This window comes from Lissotriton vulgaris, unplaced genomic scaffold, assembly GCF_964263255.1.
Source record: "Lissotriton vulgaris unplaced genomic scaffold, aLisVul1.2 SCAFFOLD_2729, whole genome shotgun sequence".
Lineage (NCBI taxonomy): Eukaryota > Metazoa > Chordata > Amphibia > Caudata > Salamandridae > Lissotriton > Lissotriton vulgaris.
In genome coordinates, this window is record NW_028247236.1 from 141,251 (window position 1) to 164,463 (window position 23,213).

The 23,213-nt window shown below is 48.9% G+C and overlaps 1 protein-coding gene across 1 annotated transcript in view; it reads left to right on the plus strand.

Annotated features, from left to right (window-relative positions):
* The window catches only part of LOC147665203 (phosphatidylinositol-3,5-bisphosphate 3-phosphatase MTMR4-like), a 269,189-nt gene that overhangs the window by 109,010 nt on the left and 136,966 nt on the right, over positions 1-23,213 (plus strand). The window contains exon 6 of the mRNA XM_086949677.1: positions 13,659-13,755. Coding sequence (XP_086805803.1) covers positions 13,659-13,755 — 97 coding nt within the window. The remainder of the gene's footprint in view (positions 1-13,658; positions 13,756-23,213) is intronic.

The following is a 23,213-nucleotide window of genomic DNA, read 5'->3' on the forward strand; positions in this document are numbered from 1 at the left end:
GTGACGGCCACAGCCCAGCCAAACTCGGTGCGAATCGACAGCATGCAACTGCTGATTCGCAAATTCAGACCACAACACTCACTACAGGCGCGAGTGTTTCTGCAGTTGATAGGCATGATGGCCTCCTGCATCTTCATAGTCCCGTACGCGAGACTGCACATGCGTCCGCTCCAAGAGTGTTTAGCGCGACCGTGGAATCAGGCTCAAGGACAATTGAAAGACCTAGTGTTGGTGACCGGTCGTGCGTACAACTCTCTGCATGGGTGTAATCCACACAACCTTTGCAAGGGACGACCGTTCCAAGAACCTGTACCACAAATAGTGCTCACGACGGACGCATCCCTCCTGGGGTGGGGGGCGCATCCCCTTCATTATACAGTGCAGGGACTATGGTCGGATCAACAGAAGAAGATGCACATCAATCTGCTGGAATTGATGGCAATCTTCATGGCACTGAAGGCTTTCAAGATACATCTGTGCAACAAGGTCGTGTTGATCCGGACGGACAACATGACGGCCATGTATTACATTCAGAAGCAGGGAGGTACTCACTCTCCACAGTTGTCTCATCTGGCTCAAAGCATGTGGAAGTGGGCCATTCAGAGGAACATTTTCCTCATGGCGGAGCACCTCCCGGGCCAGGACAACCAGATGGTGGATCTGCTCAGCAGGCACAGCCATCAGGTGCACGAGTGGGAGATTCATCCCTCGGTGCTGCAACCGTACTTCCAGCAGTGGGGACATCCAGACATCGACCTGTTCGCCTCAAACGAGAACGCAAAATGCCCAAACTTCGCCGCCAGGTTCCCACACCCGCGGTCTCGGGGCAATGCGATATGGATGAACTGGTCAGGCAGATTTGTGTACGCTTTTCCGCCGGCCCCGCTCATACCTCTGGTGGCACGGAAACTCAAACAGCACTCGATGACTCTCATCCTGGTTGCTCCAACGTGGGCGAGGCAGGCATGGTACACCACGTTCCTAGAACTTTCCGTGCTGCCTCATCAAAGACTGTGTCTTACACCCAGTCTTCTCACCCCGAGCCATGGCGAAGTTCAGCACCCAGATCTGCAACAGTTAAACCTTGCGATATGGCTCCTGAAGTCATAGAATTTGGGTATCTGAATCTGCCTCCTGATTGTATGGACATCATCAAGGAGGCAAGACGGCCTGCAATGCTGCCAAATGGAAACGTTTTGTCATTTACTGTTCCAACCATGACATAAACCCGCTGGATGCATCAACACAGAACATTATTTGTTATCTGTTGCATTTATACAGATGCAACCTGGCATACAGTTCTATACGTATTCATTTGGCGGCAATAGCTGCTTACTTACAGAACAATTCAGAAAAGGGGGTGGTGATGGACAGAGTTTCTGAATTAAGCAGAATACTCCTAACCAGTCAACAGATCAGGGCTTGATCCATCACCGTTTTTTAGCTCACTGCACCATCCCAGCTCAGAACCTGGCTACATGCAAATTAGTCTGTCCCTGTCCCAGTGCATCATGGGAACAGGGCAAACCAAACTACCAAGCCAATTCTTTCACTGGGAAGGAAACAAGCTTCCGGGGACCGGTTTCTGGCAGGCCAGGGACAGACTAATTTGCATGTAGCCAGGTTCTGAGCTGGGATGGTGCAGTGAGCTAAAAAACGGTGATGGATCAAGCCCTGATCTTTAGACTTGGTAAGAGTGGTCTGCTTAATTCAGACACTCTGTTCATCACCACCCCCTTTTCTGAATCATACTTACAGAACAGGCAACACCTTTCACTGTTCCGAGTGCCAGCCATAAAGGCTTTTATGGAGGGACTCAAACGAGTCATTCCACCCAGAAGACCACCTTCACCGGTCTGGAATCTTAATATAGTTTTGACTGATCTGTCCTCCTCTCCCCTTTCTGCCACTAACTTTCAGTCTACACTGACATTCATCAGGGACTGGATGAACCACAACCACCTTAAATTAAACCCGGATAAAACCGAATTGGTTCTTACCGGCGGTTCATCCAGCCCCTGGAACTCTCTCTTCTGGCCCCCCTCTCTTGGGCCCGCACCTTCCCCCTCAACCACAGTCAAAACACTGGGTGTCAAAGTGAATAATCAGCTCACTCTCCACTCACAAATCAGTTCCGTGGTCTCCTCTTGTTTCCTCACTCTCCGCACCATCCGTTCTGTTTCCCGCTTCTTCTCCCCTCAGGCACTCAAGATTATCATGGCCGCCCTGGTGATATCGAGGCTGGATTATGCCAACGCCCTCTATCCTGGCATTCCAGCATACAGCCTGCGAAGACTCCAGTCGATCCAGAACCAGGCGGCCCGGCTGGTTTACGGCCTCTCACGCTATCACCACTCCACCCCCCTTCTCAGGGAGCTTCATTGGCTCCCCGTAAAAGAACGCTCCCTTTTCAAGACTGGCTGCATGGTCTTCCAGGCTCGCCAGGGCACTGCCCCCGCCTTTATCTCTTCTCTAATAAAACCCTATGTTCCCACAAGAGAGCTCCGGTCTTCCTCTAAATCCCTTCTTCAGATTCCCCGCTTCACACGTAAAAAGTGGGGTGGGGCCAACTTCTCCACCTTGGCTCCAACATTCTGGAACTCCCTCCCTGACCATCTCCGTTCTGGTACCCAGTACCTCCCCTTCCGCAGGGATTTAAAAACGTTCCTCTTTAGCCAGGCTTTCCCCTCTTAGCTCTCCATTCCTATCACTACTGCCTTTCCCTCAGTTGCCGATCCTGCCCACTAGCGCCAAGAAACCGTTTGGTGTACGCTGCGCTTTAGAAATATTTTAAATTAGAAATTAGACTGATGGGACCTCCTTTCGAACCTCTCCACTCTTGTGAGATACAGTTCCTAACTTGGAAGGTTGCCTTCTTAGTAGCGATCACGTCGCTGAGACGGGTTAGCGAGCTGCAAGCCCTAACCATTCAAGAACCTTTTATACAGGTTCACGCAAATAAGGTGGTGCTACGCACTAACCCTAAATTCATGCCCAAGGTAGTTTCTCAGTTCCACATTAATCAAACTATTTTATTTATTTCTGAATTTGTAGAGCGCATGGTTACACTTCCGTGTGTCCCCGCGCTGTCAGAAGAGCCATCGACTCCGATAGACAAACAAGACTGGCTAATCATTGGGAAAGAGGAATGTTTTGAGCTTTCTACGGAAGATGAGCTCTGATGTTTCCGCTCTTAAGCTCAGGGGGAGAGAGTTCCATTCAGTCCAAACTATTGAACTGCCAGTTTTCTTCCCTAATCCAGACTCAGTAGCAGAAAGATCACTGCACACATTAGACGTCAAACGAGCTCTCCTGTACTATATAGACAGGACAAAGGATTTCAGGAAGACTAAACAACTTTGTTGCTTTTTCACCACAGCACAAGGGCAAACCAATTTCCAAATCAGGTATAGCCAGATGGATTAAGTGTATTCAGATTTGTTATCAGAAGGCTAAACGCACACTAATGGTCCCCCCAAGAGCGCATTCCACACGCAAGCTAGGGGCATCCATGGCTTTCCTGGGTAACATTCCATTAGAGGACATATGTAGAGCAGCCACATGGAATAACATACATACATTCACCAAACACTACTGTGTTAATGTACATTTCAAGCAGCAAGCTGCTGTAGGACAGGCTGTTCTAAAGTCCCTCTTTCAGGCTGCTGCAGCTTGCTCGGGCAACCACCGCTAAGGGAGAAACTGCTATTTATTCTATGCACAAGATATGAATTTAGCGGCCCACATGCCTCGAACGGAATATGCTACTTACCAGTATGCATCTGTTCTTGGCATGTAGGGCCGCTAACACCCATATCGCCCGCCCATCCTCCCCGGTGCCTGTCGCAGCTGTAGTAGTCAGAATTATTTGTAAGCATGGTCATCAAGTATTGTATTGGACTCCATCTCTGCCACAATGGCGAAAAACAACCTGAGGATGGAGATGATGCCCATGTGCACTGTAGTCCAGGGGAGGAGCCACCTATCTCGTGATTCTTCAAAGACTCTTCCAGGACAACAAGGTGCAATCATCCGGACCCAACACTAGGCGGCGATCTATGCACAAGATATGAATGTTAGCGGCCCTACATGCCAAGAACAGATGCATACTGGTAAGTAGCATATTCCTTTTGGTTGTGGAAGTAGAGAGGAGGACTTTGAAGGAGGTAAGCGAGTCGTCGACCTCGAAAAAACCAGATGAGTCTCGAAAATTAGACTCCGAACAACAAAAAGGATCCTCAGCGTCGAAGCATTCGGCGACCGTAGCTGCATCCAAACAAAAAAAGACTGCAGGATCCTTTGATAAGGACTCCGGAGCGGCAAAGGTCCTCGAAAAAACCAAGACTTCAAAGGACCGTCTGGAAAAGGACGCCTCTGCGTTGAAAAAAAGAGACCGAAGCAAATATAGACCGCTTCGGGAGAAGACATCCGTTACATCGCGGTCTTCACATCGCAATACATTTATAACGCAGGCATTACAACGCAAGTCATTACAACGACTTGCACTGGAATAGTATGATTTACTATTCCAACACCTTTCCTACTATTACGTAGGCTATAGTTGGAATAGTAAATCCTACTATTCCTAAGTCCAGCGCCCTCCAGCTCAAGTCGTTGTCTGGACTTGCGTTGTAATGCCTGCATTGTAAATGTATTGCGGTGTGAAAATCGCATTGTAACGTCACATATCCCAGATTCAGGGATGTCAGTCGAAAAACGGACAGTCTCGGCACAGTAACAGACGAGGCCGAGATTGAGAAAAAGAGAAGAAGGCTCGAAGCCGAAATGCTGAATATTCTTCAGCGCAAAAAAGACTTTGACAAAAGCTTGAAACAATTCAAGATACCGCTAAAAACAAGGGAAATCGAAACCCAAGGGGTTGCTGAAGGAACAATACCTCCAAGAACCCCCGAAATAATCTAAGAAGAGGAGGAAGGTTCTTACTTCTTCGGGGAAGATGTCGAACAGGACGAACAAGCATACGCGGGTTCGTCAAACTCAGACTCAAGAGTTCCAATGGCAAGATCTCGACGCCGAACCGCCTGATGCCTACACAATCTAAGTACCAATTCCTATCAGTGCTACCTAGTGTCTTAGACCAGGGGAAATAGGGATTCAAGGAGCCTGCTGTCTGCAAGGCTATAACACCAAGATCAGAGAAAAGAATGTAAACACTCCTCTAAAGACCCCTTCTACATCAGGGGATCAGTGCCAGCTGACTCTATCGTTGCCTCAACAGCAAGGAAGAGGGCAAATGTGCTTACTACTGTGGGACCACCGCCTGAAAAGGAAAGTAGGAGGATGAACCTCGTAGGAAGAAAGGTGGAAGGAAGCGCAGCAAACCAGTGGCGCATTGCAAATTCAAATGCATTGCTCACCAGCGTACCAGAACTGGGAAAGAGGTAGGGGTACTGGTACAAAACCAACCTGAACAATTCCAGAAAAGAGCAAGCCACCTAGTGGTATAAGGCAAAAACATTGCAAGCACATGTTTAATATCAGCCCTTGATGTTGCTGAAACATCTAGCAGGCAAATGATGGTTGGCATAACGGAAAGGAGAAACGCAAGGCTCAGAATCTCTGGGTTCAAGCCAGAAGTGCAGAGCAACATCATTATTTCTCCATTCAATGGCGAGCAATTATTTGGAATGGTGGTTAATGAAAAACTAAAAAAGGACAACAAAATCTCAAGATCCATGGGAGCCCTGCAGTTCAGAAGTATGCGTAGAGGCACACCATTAAGGAGGCCAGCGGTAAGTGGTAGACAACATACTACGGGAGCCACGAAGAATGACCAATGTCCAGGGAGTGAGCTGGGAGAAAGGCGGCCTTCAGGAAAGAAGGTTGAGTGCCCCATTCCAGGTGCTGCCGCCTCCAAGAAGCGCGCCGACACAAGAGTGGCTGCGCAGTTGATGCCACCTCCACGATCGACGAAGAAGCTACAAAGAAGCTTGCCGACCCGTGAGAGGCCCCTCCACTGCCGAAATTCCAGACCACTGATGAGGACCCCCAATCGCCTGCTACCAACAAGGACACTTCACTAACAACGGTGAGTGCTGGGGAGGTGAGAGACATGGCTCCACAATGCGGGTTCCACAAGACCGGCGCAACTGCATGGCGTGGGACCCAGGGGGTATGAGGTAGTGAAGAGGCTCCAGTAAACGCTACGGGGTGCCTGACCCTAAAATGGCGCAGCCGGTCCCGGTACTCCAGAAATATCAACACCCTCAGTCCTGATGTGACACAGTGCGAGCAGCGGTCGCCAGGCACAGAATCGATCCATCTATCCAGCCAAATGCTGGCTTAACACAATTACCCCGCAATTGAATCATCCTGGAGGCCTGACTCCAAAATGGTGGCCACAGGTGACCAGAAACACCGGCAATAATCACCACCCGCAGCCCTGATGTGTCCAGCAAGAGCAGTGATCACCAGACATACAAAAATAATAAATAAATAAATATACTCTATTCTACTTTTATAAATCCTGCCAAATGTATATGAGACCCTACCACCAAGCTATACAATTCTAACATCCTGGAAGCCTGATCTCAAAATGGCGGCCACACGGGCCAAGCATACCAAAGTCCATTTCTGACCGAGCGGTAAAACCAAGCCAGATCTACCAATAGACAGTGAAGCTAACAAAAGAATTAACACCCAGAATTAAATTTAACTCCAACATTGATTCCCTGGATGCCTGACCACAAAAGGACGGATGACTAAATCCTTTTCCTCTGCGGGGGAAGTCCAACTCTGGCACCATTGCATACCTGGACACTCCCGTCGAAACGGGCGCAAGCAACAACTAGCAACAGACAAAACGCTGTCCAAAAAGAGTCTGCAACCAAATGCAGCACATCTTTAAGTCGAACCCAACTGGATGATCTTGATGCAGGCCTCCACAAATATCCCCTGCAAATTAGCATCTATCACAGAAGGCACCCACCCTTCCCTCGACTCCCAGTCCTCAACAGCACAACAATGCACCCACATAACAGAACAGCAAGCATTTGCAATGCAATAGGTCTCGCATTAGGAAAGTGTGAGCTATTGGTATTGTAAATGACAATTTTTTTTAATGTGTTGGCTTTGAAAATATATAAATTAATAGCATTGTTATTCACAAAGCCAATAGCTTACACTTTCCTAATGCGAGTCCTATTGGCTATGGCAATGCTTGTTGGTAGCAAGCAAGGACCGTGCTGTGTTGGTGCTGAGTGATGATGCAGTTGGGCTGAGTGATGATGTGGTTGGACTGAATGATGTGGTGGTGTTCCCCGAGTGATGTGGTGGTGTTCCCCGAGTGATGTGGTGGTGTCCCCCGAGTGATGTGGTGGTGTCCCCCGAGTGATGTGGTGGTGTCCCCCGAGTGATGTGGTGGTGTCCCCCGAGTGATGTGGTGGTGTCCCCCGAGTGATGTGGTGGTGCCCCTGAGTAATGGAGGGTGAAGTTGGGAGGGTGGAGTTGAAGGGATACTCGATCTACGAATGTTCTGTTCCTAAGGGTCTGCATCTTGTTCATGTTCTGAACACAATAATATAATCTTGAACTGGGTTCTGAAAAAGAACAACCTGTTTTTCTGAGGTTTTTTTTTACTTATCTGCCATTCCTGAGCTCAATATGTTCACAGAAGGGTTTAGACATGTTTAAGCCTTACATACTGTCTTTAATGAGTGGGATATTCCATAAGGGCATGTATTCCTTATTCAAAAGGTACACTACCTCTACTGTCAAATGCACATGCTTTGATGTGCGTGCTAACATACAATATTCTACTATCAATGAATACTGAATAATAACCTGAGCTGAGGCATGGAATGAATTTATGTGACGTGCAATGCAATGGTTTGCAATATTTTTGAAAGTATGGCCTAGCCTGCTTGAGTTATAGGCTGGTGTGCTTCCTTAAGGACTCGTATATATTTTAGAGGCATGTTGAGACACCCACTCTAGCACTTCTAGTGCCTTGTTTATTTTTTGGGAAAGTTTAATATAGCGCTGGCTAGACCCGAAGGTATCGGAGCGCTTTACATGAGGAACAATAAAATATAGTTACAAGGTTACAACAATAAATAAAGTAATACAGTTACATCAATAAAATAGGGCATTGTGAAAGTACATCGAACAAGTTCATGGGGAATATAGGGAGGAGGGGGAGAATCAAGGGGGTGGAAAAACAATCAGGACAGAGTGGACCAGAAACGGAAGATGGAGATTCAGGGGGAAACAAGTTACGAAAAAAAGAACAGAGATGAAGAGTCATCAAACCAGATGGGGTGAAGAAAAAAACATGAGCGTCCAGAGCCAGGCTCCCTCAAAATGTCGGAACGCATAGGCAAAGGAGTGAGTCCGAGGGTGAGTGCAGAGGAGAGTCTTGAGGGGGGAAATACTATGAGAGGGTTGTAGGCGAGTTATGGAGGGGTCGAGATTAAGGCAGAGGGCAGTCGGGGCAAGTAGGGAAAAAATAAACAATGGCCTGCTCTGGAACCACAGAACAGTCGATGCCACCAAGCTGGAGGACCCCGGCTAGGAACACGAGTCAGATGGTGGGCTTGAAGAAACAAGGAAGAGAAGAACGTGAGAGGTGGGGGACAAAGGGACAGCGGAAAACAAGCTCTCGGCATTGCTGTGGCGGAGGGGGGGGGGTGGGCGGGGGAGCGGCAGCCTTTGAAGTCTGATGAGAGGCACAGAAAAATGGAGGGGTGACGTGGCTGGCGATGGCGTGCACGCGCTTACTCACATGAACTGTACATGATCCGCACATTTGGTAGAGTTTTTGAACTGCCTACTATAATCTCACCTATCTATCCCTGCGGGATATAATAGTCGAGACCTAAAAAGGACACCGAACAGTCCAACTCCCCTCCGAACCCACTCCGCATATGGCCTAAATCCCCATGGCCCAAACTTCTTTTCCATCATCTACCATCCCAACATATCACCGAAAGCTAAAAGAAATTTTAAACACAGGCTGATTAGACAGTACCAAGAAACACTATTTGCAGACATTTACCACTGCGCTGCCTAAAAGGCATGCAAAAAATGGACCTTATTTTCCACAACCAAAATCTGGCTAGATGGAGCTCCATTCTCCGATTCCCACCTCCACATCTCCAAAACTACCAGCACTCCGCTCAGCTGCAAACTAACATTCCTCATACCAACCACCTGACTCGAAATGGCAACACGAGCCAGCAATAACAACCTGGATGCTTTTGACTCCCTCTTTCTCACTCTGTTCATCGCCTACACTCACTTACACTCCTATTTGACGGTAACCCTACCCTCGAGCCAACCATACCGGGCAATCAATCAAAATAATCCTTCGATCCAAACCCAACCCACCAACCGATCCCACCCCTACCATCCCCTCCAACTTCCTCCCACCCCCAACCCACACAACTCATCCCTATTAGCCACGTCAAACACAAGGCCCGTCCAAGATGATAAACTTCAGTCCTCTTCCAGCCTCCCCCTCCCTCCCCTCCACACTCTATACTACTCCCAGCTAATAACCAAGGAAACCGGCCCGCAGATAACCGCTCCAAACTCCCTACCTTGAACTAAACTCATTGAAGCCGACACACAATTCCCGAAACAATCTGCCACAACTCACCCCCACACCGTCCCCCAAGAACCTCATAAATATCAGAAGCACAAGAAGCCACACCCACACAGATGAGATCCCCCCCCCCCATCCCGGAACACAATCAAGCGCCCCCCCCCATCCATAGTTGACCATGATCTAGACACAACCAGAACTAACTTCTCGCACACCTTCCGCCATGAATACAGTCCATAGATTGACGCGGCTAAAACACCAGCTAGAAATGCATGCTCACTAACTGCAGATCTGCAAACAAACACGCAACAGAACTGGCAGAAACAATCCTAATCCACAACATTGACATTACATTCATCACAGAAACCTGGTTGAACGAATCCTCACCGCCTTTCTTCGATAAGCTTGTCCCCCCAGGGTTCTCAATCATTAACAAACACAGAAAGAACCAGCTAGGAGGGGAGACTGCAATCCAACATAAAAACATCATCTCTATAACAGAAACAGACTCCTTCAAATACAACTCATTGGAATACCTAACTGCCGCCATTAAGACAGCAGAAAAGAAAACACTTCACTGCCACCTCCTCTACCATCCACCAGGCAACACCCCCGCATTTGGAGAACATCTTGTCGACCTAATAACACACTGCTAACTCACAGAAGTGAATAACCTAATACTAGGAGACCTAAACCTTCACTAGAATGAGGTAAACAACCCGCTGATACCAACTTTAAATGAGCTGCTTCACAATAACAATCTGACCCAACACTGCACTGAACAAACACACGACAAAGGCTCAATATTAAATGCCATCATAGCTCACAAAGACTCATCACCATTGACTGTACCCTCCGTGTTGACTGGTCAGACCACTATATCATTCTCCATATTAATCAAAAGACCCAACAACGACCTCACACTAATGAACACTTTCACTGGACGAGAAACCTGAGCCAGACCCCCCTCAATGAACTAGAAGAAAGGTTAAGCACACTCCCCTCCTTCGCATGCGACAGGTCCACAACAGAACTCACCTCAGAGTTCCATGACCACCATGTTGGACCAAATAGCTCCCTTGAAACAAAAAAAAAATCAACATTCCTTCTAGATCGTGGTTCAACACTGAATTAAACTCGGAAAGAAGAAAACTAAAAGCTGCAGAAAGACGTTGGCGTAACAACCCTTCAACAACCCACCTTGATCAACTCAAAAAGGAACGGAGCAATTATGAAAAGCACATCAAAAATGAAAAATCAACCTTTATCTACGGTGCTCTAAATGTTAAAAATCGCCCCAATGATCTCTTCAATATCATTAGGCAGCAAACATCCAAACCACCTCCATCTGCAATTCCGGCCTTCAAAGACCTATGTGACAAATTTGCCAATTTCTTCGAAGAAAAAATATTAAAGGTCGAGCTCTCTCTAGAGGATCACCTCCTTCACTATATGTGATATCCAATACCTTCCTCGCTATGTAAAGCGGTCTGATACCCTACCTTGGGTCCGGTTCGCGCTATAGAAAACTCTAAAAATAATACCACCCAATGATGGTCCGCCCCTTGATAGAGAAGACAGGAACCCACTCAGTCAATCCACAAACAATTGGAAAACCTCAAACCCATCACTGAAGCTGAAATTATTGAACTAAGCTCCGGCTCCAAACCCTCTCCACACGTTGAAGACCCCTCTCCCTGCCCAACTGGCTAAACAACTCACTCTCCCTAGCCCCACTCTGGTCAAACATTATAAACAGCTCCATGAAAAATTGAATCATGCCTGACTGCCTCAAAATCGGGCAAGTAACACCCTTACTGAAAAAAGAAGGCGCTGACCCAAACGATCTCAACAACTGCAGTCCTGTTTCCAATCTCCCATTCTTAGCCAAAATACTAGAAAAATGTGTCCTCCGTCAACTCACCCATCACATGGACACCAACGACCTCCTCGGCCCTCCCCAATCGGGCTTTAGAAAGGATGCAGCACAGAGACCGCCATCCTGTCATGGATGACGTCCATAAATCACTTGACAAGGACCGCAGCTGCCTACTTATACTCCTGGGTCTTTCGGCAGCCTTCAACACGGTTTACCATAAACTACTCTGAGAAAGGGTAGAAGCAGAAGGGGTGGTCCTACAATGGTTCGCCTCCTTCCTGCAAAACCGCTCCCAAAGAATAAAAATCAGAAACTTCACGTCTGGCCTACACCCCATAAACAGAGGCATTCACCAAAGATCAGTTCTCTCTCCCGCACTGTTGAACATTTACATGGAGCCACTCCCCACCATCCTCAAAAAAGCCAACATACCCTTCCACCTTTATGAATTTCCATTACAGTGGAGACTACCTTCTGTAGGATACTGTCTTCCACAACTGGGGAGTCGATGTAATAGCATATAAGGGATAATTAGCCTCTGGGCAGACTTGCATTCTAATAGATCTGTAATTTACTACTGCTCTCATTGTTTGGGAGTGGGTAGGGTTATCTGAAAAGGGGATCTTAATGGATTCATAGGACAGAGATGGATGTGTCCTTCACTAAGTCTAAGACTGAATATTCTGTGAGATTGTGTAGGGGGAATGTCTAAATTGTTGCTTTTTAACTCTCCTCTGTCTGGGAGTTGTTGCCCCAGCCAGTCTCAAATCGTGTCTCACATCGTGGAAATAACTTGCCCTCTTCTTAGGCAGAGGGAGCCTGCAAAGAATAAGTCCAGCAGGAGAAGCCACAGTATTCCGAGATGAGAAAGGAATTTTTAAGCCAGTCAGGACTCCAAGGTCATTTGCCATCTTAAAGTTGTCTTGCACCCTGTCACCAATTTTAATTGAAAGAGCACTTGCCGATCTGCTCCTCCCAACGTGGCTACAACCATATTTGTGATGAATCCTCCAACTAGAGTTAGAGGCAGCTGTATTAATCTCCTCTTTGGTTTTATTCCTCCCACCCCTGCAAAGGCATGGCTCCTGCTCTATGGCTGTGACCACAGCTTTCCGCCGAGATTCTCCTTTTCTGTGCTTGCAGTGCAAATAGGTAGAGGATGCCACAAAAGCAGCACCTTATACGCTCTTCGGAGGCTGATTGAACCCTCACATCTGGACATACTCGCCATGTCTGACTGCTGCCCTCCTTTGCCTGAAGCCGCACTGTGAACAGTTGCAAGGTATAGCAAGATTTTTTTCTCGATTTGCTGTAAGAAAGCATATTGCAACACCCCCCCCCCCCCCCCCCCGACTCCCCCAATCCTTCCACCTTTAAACATTGGGTTCATTTATCCAACCAGAAAGCTACTCCTGCTGCTATTCTTAAACATTACCATTATCGAGACTTGCTTCTTGCAAGACATTTTTTGTCTGGACTTTGGGGCGGTGGAGGATGGTAGGGGGATTCAATGCTCCATTCATCAGTTGTCCATGTGTGTTCTCTACCCGCTTTCCGTTTTGAGTTCCATGATTTGTCCACCTCTTTTGCTAGTAACAAGCTTTTCATTGATCTAACTGAATATCCAAGAAAAACCCATGATGGGTAGGAACATGTTGCTCACTTGTAACAGTAGTCCCCTCCAACTTGGAGGTCGTAATTGAGTTCTTTTGAAATCCAGAAACTATTCTTTGGAGGTATGCACACCAGTTTCTGCCTCATAATTGTGATAAAAATAAGCTTACTGTCGCTGTAGTTTTTTAGGGGGTTTCTAGCTGATTTAAAGCGCAACTCTCCTTTTGCTTAGTTACCTGCTTCTTCACATCCAGTCTTCACCCCTTTTTGTTTTCCTTCTTGTTTTTAAATGGTGCTTTTTTAATATAATTCCTATTTTTAAGAAAGAGTACATGAAGTGTGGTAGACTGATGGATTGGAAAAAAGGTATTTCATGTGTAAATCCAATTGTTCAATCATCACAGACATGGGTAGACCTATTCAGAGCGCTTGAATTCAGTTCGGGTACCCTTTGTGGAGAGTTGGGATTACAAGTAAGTATATTATTTTTTCGTGTGCGATCTGTTAGCAGAAAGAATGCTAGTCCGTCTCCTTTTATAATTGATGGCAGGTCAAAATAATGTTCTGGTCATTTTAATAATACAGGTGTAATTATTTTAGGAGATCACGTTAAATTCCGCTTTCACATGGAAGTGACACGAATGGGTTTCGACTTGCAGAATGCCTGGAGAGTTTCTGAAATAAACAACCAATACAAGTGAGTATTTATTGAGTCCGATTACAGGTCATTTTTTTATTTGGAAGTACTGTTCCTAACTAATAAGACATTTTTTTTTGTAAACATTTTATTCGAGTTTGCATGGTTACATAGTACAGATGGTTCAAGCACAAACATTTAGCCAAGCATGATATGATTTCAGCAGAAACACCTTCTAGTACGTCAAAATCACAAGTGTACAGTTGTAGAGCATGGAGTGAACTTTGTACAATAATTTTAGAGTCCCTCGTCTTCATCTGAGTCTTCACTGCTATCATCTTGATCTGAGGGCGGCTCACATATATTCCCCCGATATTTATTCCATGCCCCCCAAAGTTTGCTCCACTTTCTTGGGCACCCCCTGTCACTAAACACAACCCTTTCTGCTATCATGGCAGCGTCCATGTCCCTACACCATGCTGTTAGCATAGGTCTTTCTTCTCTGCCCCACCTCTGTGCTATATTCCTCTTGACCACCATCATGCCCATAGTAGCCCAACTCTGCCCTGCACGCAAAAGATCATTTGGCTCCCAGATATTCAGCAGGCTGCGTCTGGGCTCAGGTAATATTGTGACTCCCTCAGATTGTGACATCGTCCTCAACACCTGTGCCCAGTATTCGGCCACCTTGGGACAATCCCATATGATGTGATAAAAGGTTCCTACCTCCACGCACCCTCTCAAAAAGTAGGGGTGAGCTATACGTCCTATTTTATGTAAGGTGTGTCTCGTATAGTATGAGTGGTGTAGGATGCGTAATTGTACAAGCCTGAGGTGTGAGGGAATGCCGATCTCTTTCGGGGACGCCAGTGCTTCCTGCCACTCAGTCATCACTCTCACCAATATCCTTAGCCCATGTATCCCTTAGCGTTCTCATTAAATCGGGCAAATTATTCACCAGTTTTCGATAGGTTAGGGAGGTCGCCTTCTTCGACATGTAATCTGTCAACAATCTGTCCTCCAGAGGGATGCCTCTGGAATTCCGAGTCAGGTGGGATGGCTGATAGGGGTCGGCCAACCACGCCGATAAGGTACCCACCTTATCTCTCTCGGCATGCAGCCTGGTAAGCTCTATGGTCAAAGCACCTCAAGCATTCCACGACTACCGCCACGGCCTCCTTTGATCTCAACACTAGGTCCCGCGCCTCAGGGTTAGTTGAGTGCGTTCGCTCTGCCTCTCTAAGTGTCTGTTCCGCAGTGTTGATTTCTTGCAATAGCAACTTCCGTACGCCCACCCATTTGGTAATACACAAGCCCCGGATCACCACTTTAAAGGCATCCCATTCCAGAGCAGTTGTTGTAGCTGTACCCGCATTGCCGGCAAAGGAACGCTCTATTCCCGTTTCCAGTTCAGCGCAGAAGATTGGGTCCTCTAGCATCTCCGGACGCAGTTGCCAGGTCGGCACGGACGGTCGTTCCAGGGCCCAGCAGAAACTCACCAATAGAGGGTTATGATCGGAGATGGTGCGTGCCAGGTATTCACTACGAACCACCATTGTAGCCAGGCCCGTGCTACATAAAACTGCATCAAGCCTCACATGCAGCCCGTGCAATGCCGAAAAGTAGGAATAATCACGTTCACCTGGGTGTTGTGTCCGCCATACATCTATAAATCCCCAACTATCCTGCCACTGTGATCTGACCTTTGAAAGCTTAGGAATGGGGGCGTCAGGCGAGGGGGGTGGGAGCTATCCATGGTCACGTCCGCTATGGAGTTAAAATCTCCCCCCCATTATTACCAGGGTCATGAAATAGACTGCCAGTATTTCAGACATGTGAGTGAAGAAAGTCACCTGTTCCACGTTACGACGTCCTGCAACCACCACATAGCGGCCCTCAGGATCAACCATTTATTCAGTCATCTGGAAAGGAACCCCGGCCAAAATCCAAAACAGCACTCCCCTCGCAAAAGCCGACTAGGTAGTATAATAAAGCGGCCCTCGCCATCTACGCTGCAGCGCTATCCCTTCACCTTTAGTCAGATGCGTCTCCTGCAGGAATACTATCTGTGCGTCCCTGCGTACTAAGTAGGAGTGGACCTTGTGTCGACGCTGCATCGAGTGTACACCCAGCACATTCCAAGTCATACATGTAACATCAGGTAATGGCCCCATAGTCAATATGAAAAAGCACAATTAATCGCTGTTCTCTCCAAGACACGCTGGTGAGTGCCATCCCCAAATTACTTCTCCCCACATCCCCAACTGCCCCAATCCCCTCCCAAGCCCATCTCTCCCTCCCCAGAACAGGCACTAACATAGCGAATCCCAAACAAACTGATCCCAACAAATGCCCCCACAAGATGTCAAGGCGTACTAACTGAACCATCCGGCGGGGGTGGGTTAGAGCCTAACAAACAACAACAGACAGTCAATACCTCCAGTTCCAACCCCTCAGCAGCAACCAAGCCCCCAGTGGTGAAAGCGGCAGTATTCCCCTATCAACAATTAAAAGACCTACTGGCGGCCAGGCTCCCCCCCCCCCAACTCCCCCAGGCACCCCGGACCCCAGCCGCCCGCCCCCCAACGTTTCAGGAAGTACAAACCAACAGCAACCACAATAGAAGTCCCAGAGTCTCAGAGTCTTCCTCGTCTTCATGGAGCATCCACCATGTCATCCGCCATGCCTGGTGTCCCCTTAGGAAGAATCTGTTTGCCAGACTTAGACAGCTCCGTCTCAGTCCCTTCAGCCTCTCCTTCAGACCCCGTGGCCGGGCCCGGAGAAGATGCCTTCCCTCCAGCAATTACCGCCACCGCTTGTAGCGCTGCCAATCGCTCCGCCTCTGTCTGGCATAGTGAAGCGCCATCTCCGGTTGCGGCGGGATCTGCGAAGTTGTTGCTCTAGTGCCGGTCGCCGTGATAGTAGTCCGGCCTCACCCATGCCAGCTTTATACTCCTCCAGCCATGTCCAGGCTTCCTCAGGACTGTTGCAAAAGTGTGTTTTGCCATCCAGGGCAATCCGCAACTGAGCCGAGAACATCGGAGAGTACGGCAAGCCTTCGTTGCGGAGTGCTCTCGACTGCCAAAAAGGAGGCCCTTGCCCGCTGCACCTCAAGCGTGTAATCCGGAAACAGCTTGACCTTGCTATTATCCACAGTGTAGGGGCCCGATGTCTTGACCTTACGAAGGAGAAGATCTCTGTCTCTGTAGTGAAGGAGATGTGCCACTACCGGTCGAGGTGGACGACCAGGATCTGGCGGGCGCGCCCGCACCCTATGGGCCCTTTCCAGTGTGTAGAACTGCGACAGGCCTTCCAGTGCGACCACCTCCCGGAACCAGCTAGCCAGATAGGTCCCCATATCAGCCCCCTCGATCCGTTCCGGTATGCCCACCGGTCTCTTCTCCAAGGTCTGCAGCCGGGCCATAACATCCACCATCTGAGCGTCCAACTTATGCTGTGCAGCCCCCACGTCCTTCAACGTAAGCTCTGTCTGTCGCACCCTGTCAGATAATTTAGCATGGTCAGCCTTCAAGAGCCCCAAACATGTCGCCACATGCGCGATATCTTGTTGAAGGGCCATTCTAGTGTCCGTTATAGCCTGCAGGATCTGATCCACCTGGTGTTGCGGTAGCGATCCAGGAGGGATAGTTTCCGGGTCTCGTGGTCCCGCTCTATATCCTGTTCTGCACTGTCCAAGGAGGTCCCCCCTTGCTTTCCTCGGGGTTTCCCCATATTCAAAGGCCGCTGGCTCAGCTCAATTCCGAAGGTGGGTTCCCTCTTCAAGCCCTGAGACAGTCATCAATTGCACCTCACCGCTATGGGGGATAAGGGATAGCCAAGCGCAGCAGGTACACATCAAATCCCTGCAACAGTGATTCCCAAGTTCAGGTAGGGTCAGGCCCGGCAAAGCTACAGTGGCGAGTCGAATCCAACCCCAGGAAGTACAGAAGCTGCAGGTTCAGCAAATGGCCCCGCCAGTTGGGGCAGATCCACCAGCAGCAGTCCCTCGAGACCCTCCCTCCCGCTTGGTCCCTGCTATCAACAATCCTTGTTGCTCCTGCATTGTACCGACCAATCATGCACAGTGTGCCTCCCGCTAAGACCATGTGTTGTAGAGCAAGAGGCGACCAATTAGTGAGGCAATGATCCCATCAAGGCAGGAAAGGGGAATGTGCCCTCCAGCACAGAGTCCTCTTCAAGGATTCTGCCCACGTCGTAGCAGGTCGGGCACTAAGCGCTCCCATCAGTCTGGTCCCACCAGTAGCCCCTCCACCACCTGCACCCCAGCGAGCCTCAGCGCTTACGTGGCCCTAGGTGAATCTCTCACAGCCCGTACGGGCGTGCCGCCACCTGCAGTGTCCGGTGGGCCGCCGCCAGGGGAGAAAAGAAAGGATCCAAAGGAGAGGGGGGGGAGAAAGGCGCTTCCAACTCTCCGCGCCACTCCCGCACTGCCCCCTCACTCAGCTCACCGCCTACAATCCGGACGCTACATGTTGTCCTCTCATCCAGGATCCGCCCAAACGGAGGCAGCCGCGGGCCTCCACCGCACCGCAGTCCATACAGTCCGGGCTGCTGGGTGGGTCGTCTCCACACCCCTCCCCGGCTTCCGCAGCAGACAGGCTTCACTCCCGGCTCACCAGGCAGGTCGGTCAAGGCTCCACGAAGCTCCGGCGCCTCGTCTATTCAGCAGGCGCCACCTTTTTGTTCCGCAGTCCCGTCTCAAGCCGGGGGCCGCAGCAGGGCTCCAAGAGCGTCTGTGGGGTGCCCAGCCTCAACAATCCAGCGGGGCAGTAATCTCTGCCACTCCTCTGCACCGGGGGCCAATTTGGGGGCCTCAGCAGTCCCCAAGTCAGGATAATCAGACGGGCTAGTGCGGAGCTGCAGGCTCACGCTTCCTCCGCCATCTGCTCCCAAGCCACGCCCCCCCTCGGCCTGGTCCTATGGCACTAGTTCGAATTCCATGCTGACCTCTACTGACGTGGGAGACCAGAGCACTTCTGACTTAAGCTGTACGTCAGATATTGAAGAAGGCAAACCTTTTGTAGTAGAGGGAATTGAAGGTTGGTAAGGAAGCATTGATGTTATCAATATTGTTTTACATTACATCTGAAACTTCTAGCCATAGATTGTTACTACTGAATATTTCTCAGGCGTCCAACTGGATCCCCACATTTCTGAGCTGCCCCTTTGCGCGCTGGTAGGTGGTGGTGTCCCGTTCTGTGTGGCGTCATTGGCATCGTCCACGCCAGAAGTGACTTGTGCGGTGCCTATATAGGTGCCAACCCTGCATGCTAACTTCCGTTTCTGTGGTTTAGATCCAGACTAGCTTTCTTCAGTCATTCTTTGACTAGCTTTTTTTAACATTTTGTCGAAGTCGACTAGTGTGCTTTTTTTCTATCACTTTTTTTTTTTTTACCATGTCCCCAAACAAAACCTTCTGGGTATAAGAAAGTGGCTCTGTATAAACTGGACCAAAGTAAGGTACAGGGTCCATAGTCCCCAGAGGTTTGGCAGAGGCTAAAGTTAGATATAACCTTACTCTCTAAAGTGGTAGCTTGGTCGAGCAGTAAGGCAGTATCAGAGGACAGTGTAACATTTGTTGTAGACACTCAGTCAGCAAACTGTCTCACACACTCAAGAACTGAACTCTGGGCCAATTGTTTTGTATCAAAATATATAGTTTTATTTTAGAACCAACAAGGTATCAAAATCTTCTTTCTCAGAATGAATTACTTTAGTTTAAATACTTTGCAAATAGGCAATAGGCTTTTAAGTACAGTAGTTACAGTTGTTGCAATGGACAACACAATTTCACACACAATGCAACACTGAGCTCAATGGGAATTTCTAGATAAATTCAATTAGTTACTTTATGGGTTACTTTTCTAACCGTAGGACTGGATCCTAGATTCAGTCCTGGGACATCTCCTGTAAACAGTTGAGTAAACACGTTTTGGTTACAGTATTGATTTTTAAGGAATATTTTTGTTCTTTAAAAGTTGACACTTGGAAACTTTTTCACATAGAATCACCAATGTTATCCTATGGGAGGAAATTCACTTAGCAGGTATGTAGCATTATTGTTACTTTTTCTTACTCAGTGGTAGATATTGGCTCCAGCACTGGTGCATCTCCTGTAAACTGTTGAAAGAATGCGTTTAAGTCATACAGGCGAATTTTAAGGAATATTTGTAGTTTGTGAAAATCAACACTTAGAAACTTTTCTGGTGAAAACCAGACAATGGATTCCTATGGAAGGAAATACAAATTACTGGTAAGTACGGTTAAAATTACTTTTCAGGGTCAGTTCTGGGCTAAAAGATACAGCACTGGGTTCTCTCCTGATAACAGGTAAGTAAATCGGAATTTTTTTGTTCAACTGATTTTAGATGAATATTTTAAAGTTTCAAAACTCCACACTTAGAAGAATTTCGAAGTGAAACCAGTCAATGTTACCCTATGAAAGAAAAGTGAGCTATCCGCTTTTGGGTAAGTTCTCGACTGGCAGAGTTAAGGTTCTGGGCATAGACTCATGGGTCTCCCAGGGTCAGGTAGGTACAGTTGGTACACCCTACGCGGCATTGAGGCAGCTGAGTGCAGAGCCTAATGTTATCTAATGAGAGGCATGGGGCCTGTGGTTGGTGGCTACTGGCTAGCAGGCCACGCGGCTGTGGGAGCTGGGCTCCTGGTCACTTGTTCAGGGCAAATGGGGAAGTAGATAAGGACAATGGTTGCACTGCCAGGGTCACTCGGGTGGCTGGGTGCAGGGTGCTGTTGGGCGCTCAATGTTAAATCAGTGGGGATCTTGGAAGGTGAACAAAGGCTCGGACGGAGATTCTTCAGGAGCGACCAACACTTCGAGGGGTAAGTTGGGATCTTGGAGGATAGGTAGACACCCAGGAGTTGGGCACAGGGTGCCAGGGGGGGGGGCGGCGTGGGGGCGGGTGCAGGGGTGTCTTTTGACGTCGGGAACCCTTACCCTCTGCTGGTCGCGGTCGGAGGGGTCTCCTGTTGTGAGTCTGCAGGTGTCGTCTGGGTCGTCAAGGAAGGTCCTTGGACATTGGATTTCCGGTCACAATCGCCGGGGGGACGTCCTCAGGGTCTTTGTCCTCTCAGGCACAGGCCGGGTTCGGCGGGTGCAGAGTGGGCTGGATTTGCGGTTCCTGGCTGGCACCAGGGGTATTGCATTTTAAGCAGAACCACTGTTCATGGGAGTCCCAGTCTTTAAGATGTTCAAGACAGGCAGGTCCTCCGGGGTTTTCAAGGTTGCTGCCCTCAGAAGACGCCGGGATGTAGCAGGAGCAGGTTCAAGGATCAACAGGCCTGTAGGGCTGGGGCCAAGTTAGTTGGTGTCGTCCTCTTGTTAGCAGCTGCACGGCAGGCCTTCCTCTTGATCTTCTTTCTTGTTTTCAAATCGGGATCTGAGGAAGGAAGGTTCAGGGTGCTCCTAATTACTAAATTTGGGGGCGTTATAGGTAGGGCAATGGCAGGGAACAATGGGGCCCTGCCCTGGGTGAATACACCCCGTAGCCTGCTCCACTCCTGTGGGAGGGGGGGGCAGGAGACTATCTCTGATTGGGCAGGGCTCCCCATCGTCAAGCTGGCCGGAGCCTGGAGTTGTGCTTCACCCCACCTCTCCCACCTGAGGGGTGAAGTTGGCACAGGCTGGCACACCCCCTTTCCTCACGTAGGGTTTCCCGCCAGTTTTCCCACCAGAGTGGGGGGTCAGAAAAGTCTGGGGCCATTTGCTGGGTAAAGCAAGTGGTCTGGAGATGCTCACAAAGGCGGCATGCCTTTGAAGCTTCCCCTGCCCATCCTGGGGGAGGAGACCTAGCACTTCGCCCAGGACATGCATTGTTGCAGGCCCAGTAGAGCGGATGGCTCTCTAACCAGGGGTCCAGCAACATGTCTGCTGTGTGGCAACCTAGGCAGCCTCTCAGACAAGACCTGGATTGTAGGTTAGGTTCAGCGGGCGACTTTAAGTTGCCCTCTGTCGTACATTTGGCATTAAATCCCACACTGGCATCAGTGTCGGTTTAATGTGCTGAGAAGATTGATACCAAACTTCTCAGACTTCAGGGTGCTGTGGAGTTTGTAATAACAACCTCCCAGCACCATATACTCTTAATGGCATCAGTGCACTTACAGTGCCCAGGAATGGCCCTGGGTACTGTAGGGGCACAGGGCTCATGCACCTGTGCCCACACCACTGGCACAATGTACCCAGCTAGAGGGGTGACTGATGTATGCCAGGGCAGTGTGTTTGTGTGCATGGCTCACAGGGATGTTTGCCATGTCGACTCTGTGTTTAGTTCTGTACTAGGACACTCAGTTTGCTCAGGCAGTGTGTGTGTGTCAGGGTGCAGGGCCCCTAAGGGCGGCACAATAAGTGCTGCAGCCCTTGGGGGTCTTCTCTGGTCACAATGCCCTGGGTACCTAGGGTACCATTCACCATGGACTGACATGTGGCCAGAGATGCCAATTGGGTTTTAGTTTCAACACCGTTTTAGGGAAGGAACACAGGCACTGGGTACCGATTTTGGCAGGAGCCCAGGGCACACTCAGTCAAAGCACATCAACAAAAAGTGGGGGCATACCATGCAAGAAAGATGCCACTTTCTCACACTGGGTTCACGCCTTTTGGTTCCAGTCACTGACAGATGACCCCTTCTTCCTGTCTTTGGTACCTGGAGCAGTATTACAACTCAGCGGCCTGCGCTCAAAGCTCTGTCATGAAACCAAAGGCCATCCATGTGCGAGCAATGAAGCTTTTGGCTGCTCACCATGTGACTGTCTCGCTGCAGGTCCTTTCTGTAAAGAAGGTCTCAGGACTGCTCCAAGAGTGTTTTGTGGTGTTATCCAGTATTTGGGTGTCTTTCATAGATTCACATGCCTGAATCATTCCCCGTCGTCGAGACGGGAGCCTCCGGTATATAAAAAAGTAATGTCCTAAGACATACATATAAAAGAATAGGCCTAAGGGTCTCACCTTAGTGTCCTATCCAGGTCCTTATGCAGGAAGGACCAAACAGAGTAGGCCCAAGGGTCCCACCTTGGTAGCCTATCTGTGTCCTTTTGTAAAAAGGACCAAGGTAAAGAGAAACAACCAATCCGCTACTACCTCCTTCCAGAACCTTCCTGTCAGGAGCCTCAGTCTCTCAGATTTTCTACCGCACATTGTGCTAGGGAGTCTCCACCTGAGTTCTCCTCAGGAAACTTATTCTTTTCATTAAAACTCGATATTTTCACAACTTCTTTGCCATGGCTGATAGCCAGAAAAAAGGACTATTTCGAGCCTGTACCTCATGTGGCAAAAAGAGGCTCCATGTGGAAGATAAACATGAGACCTGTTTATACTGCCTCTACCTCTAACACCAGGCCAAGGACTGCAGAATATGTAGGACATTCTCACATAAAACCCAGAAGGACCGGGAAGGACGTCTTCTGATATGGCTGAACAGGCTTAAAAACAAACCTGAGAGCGACCTGGTTTCAGAAGGTGAGAGCATGTCTGGCGC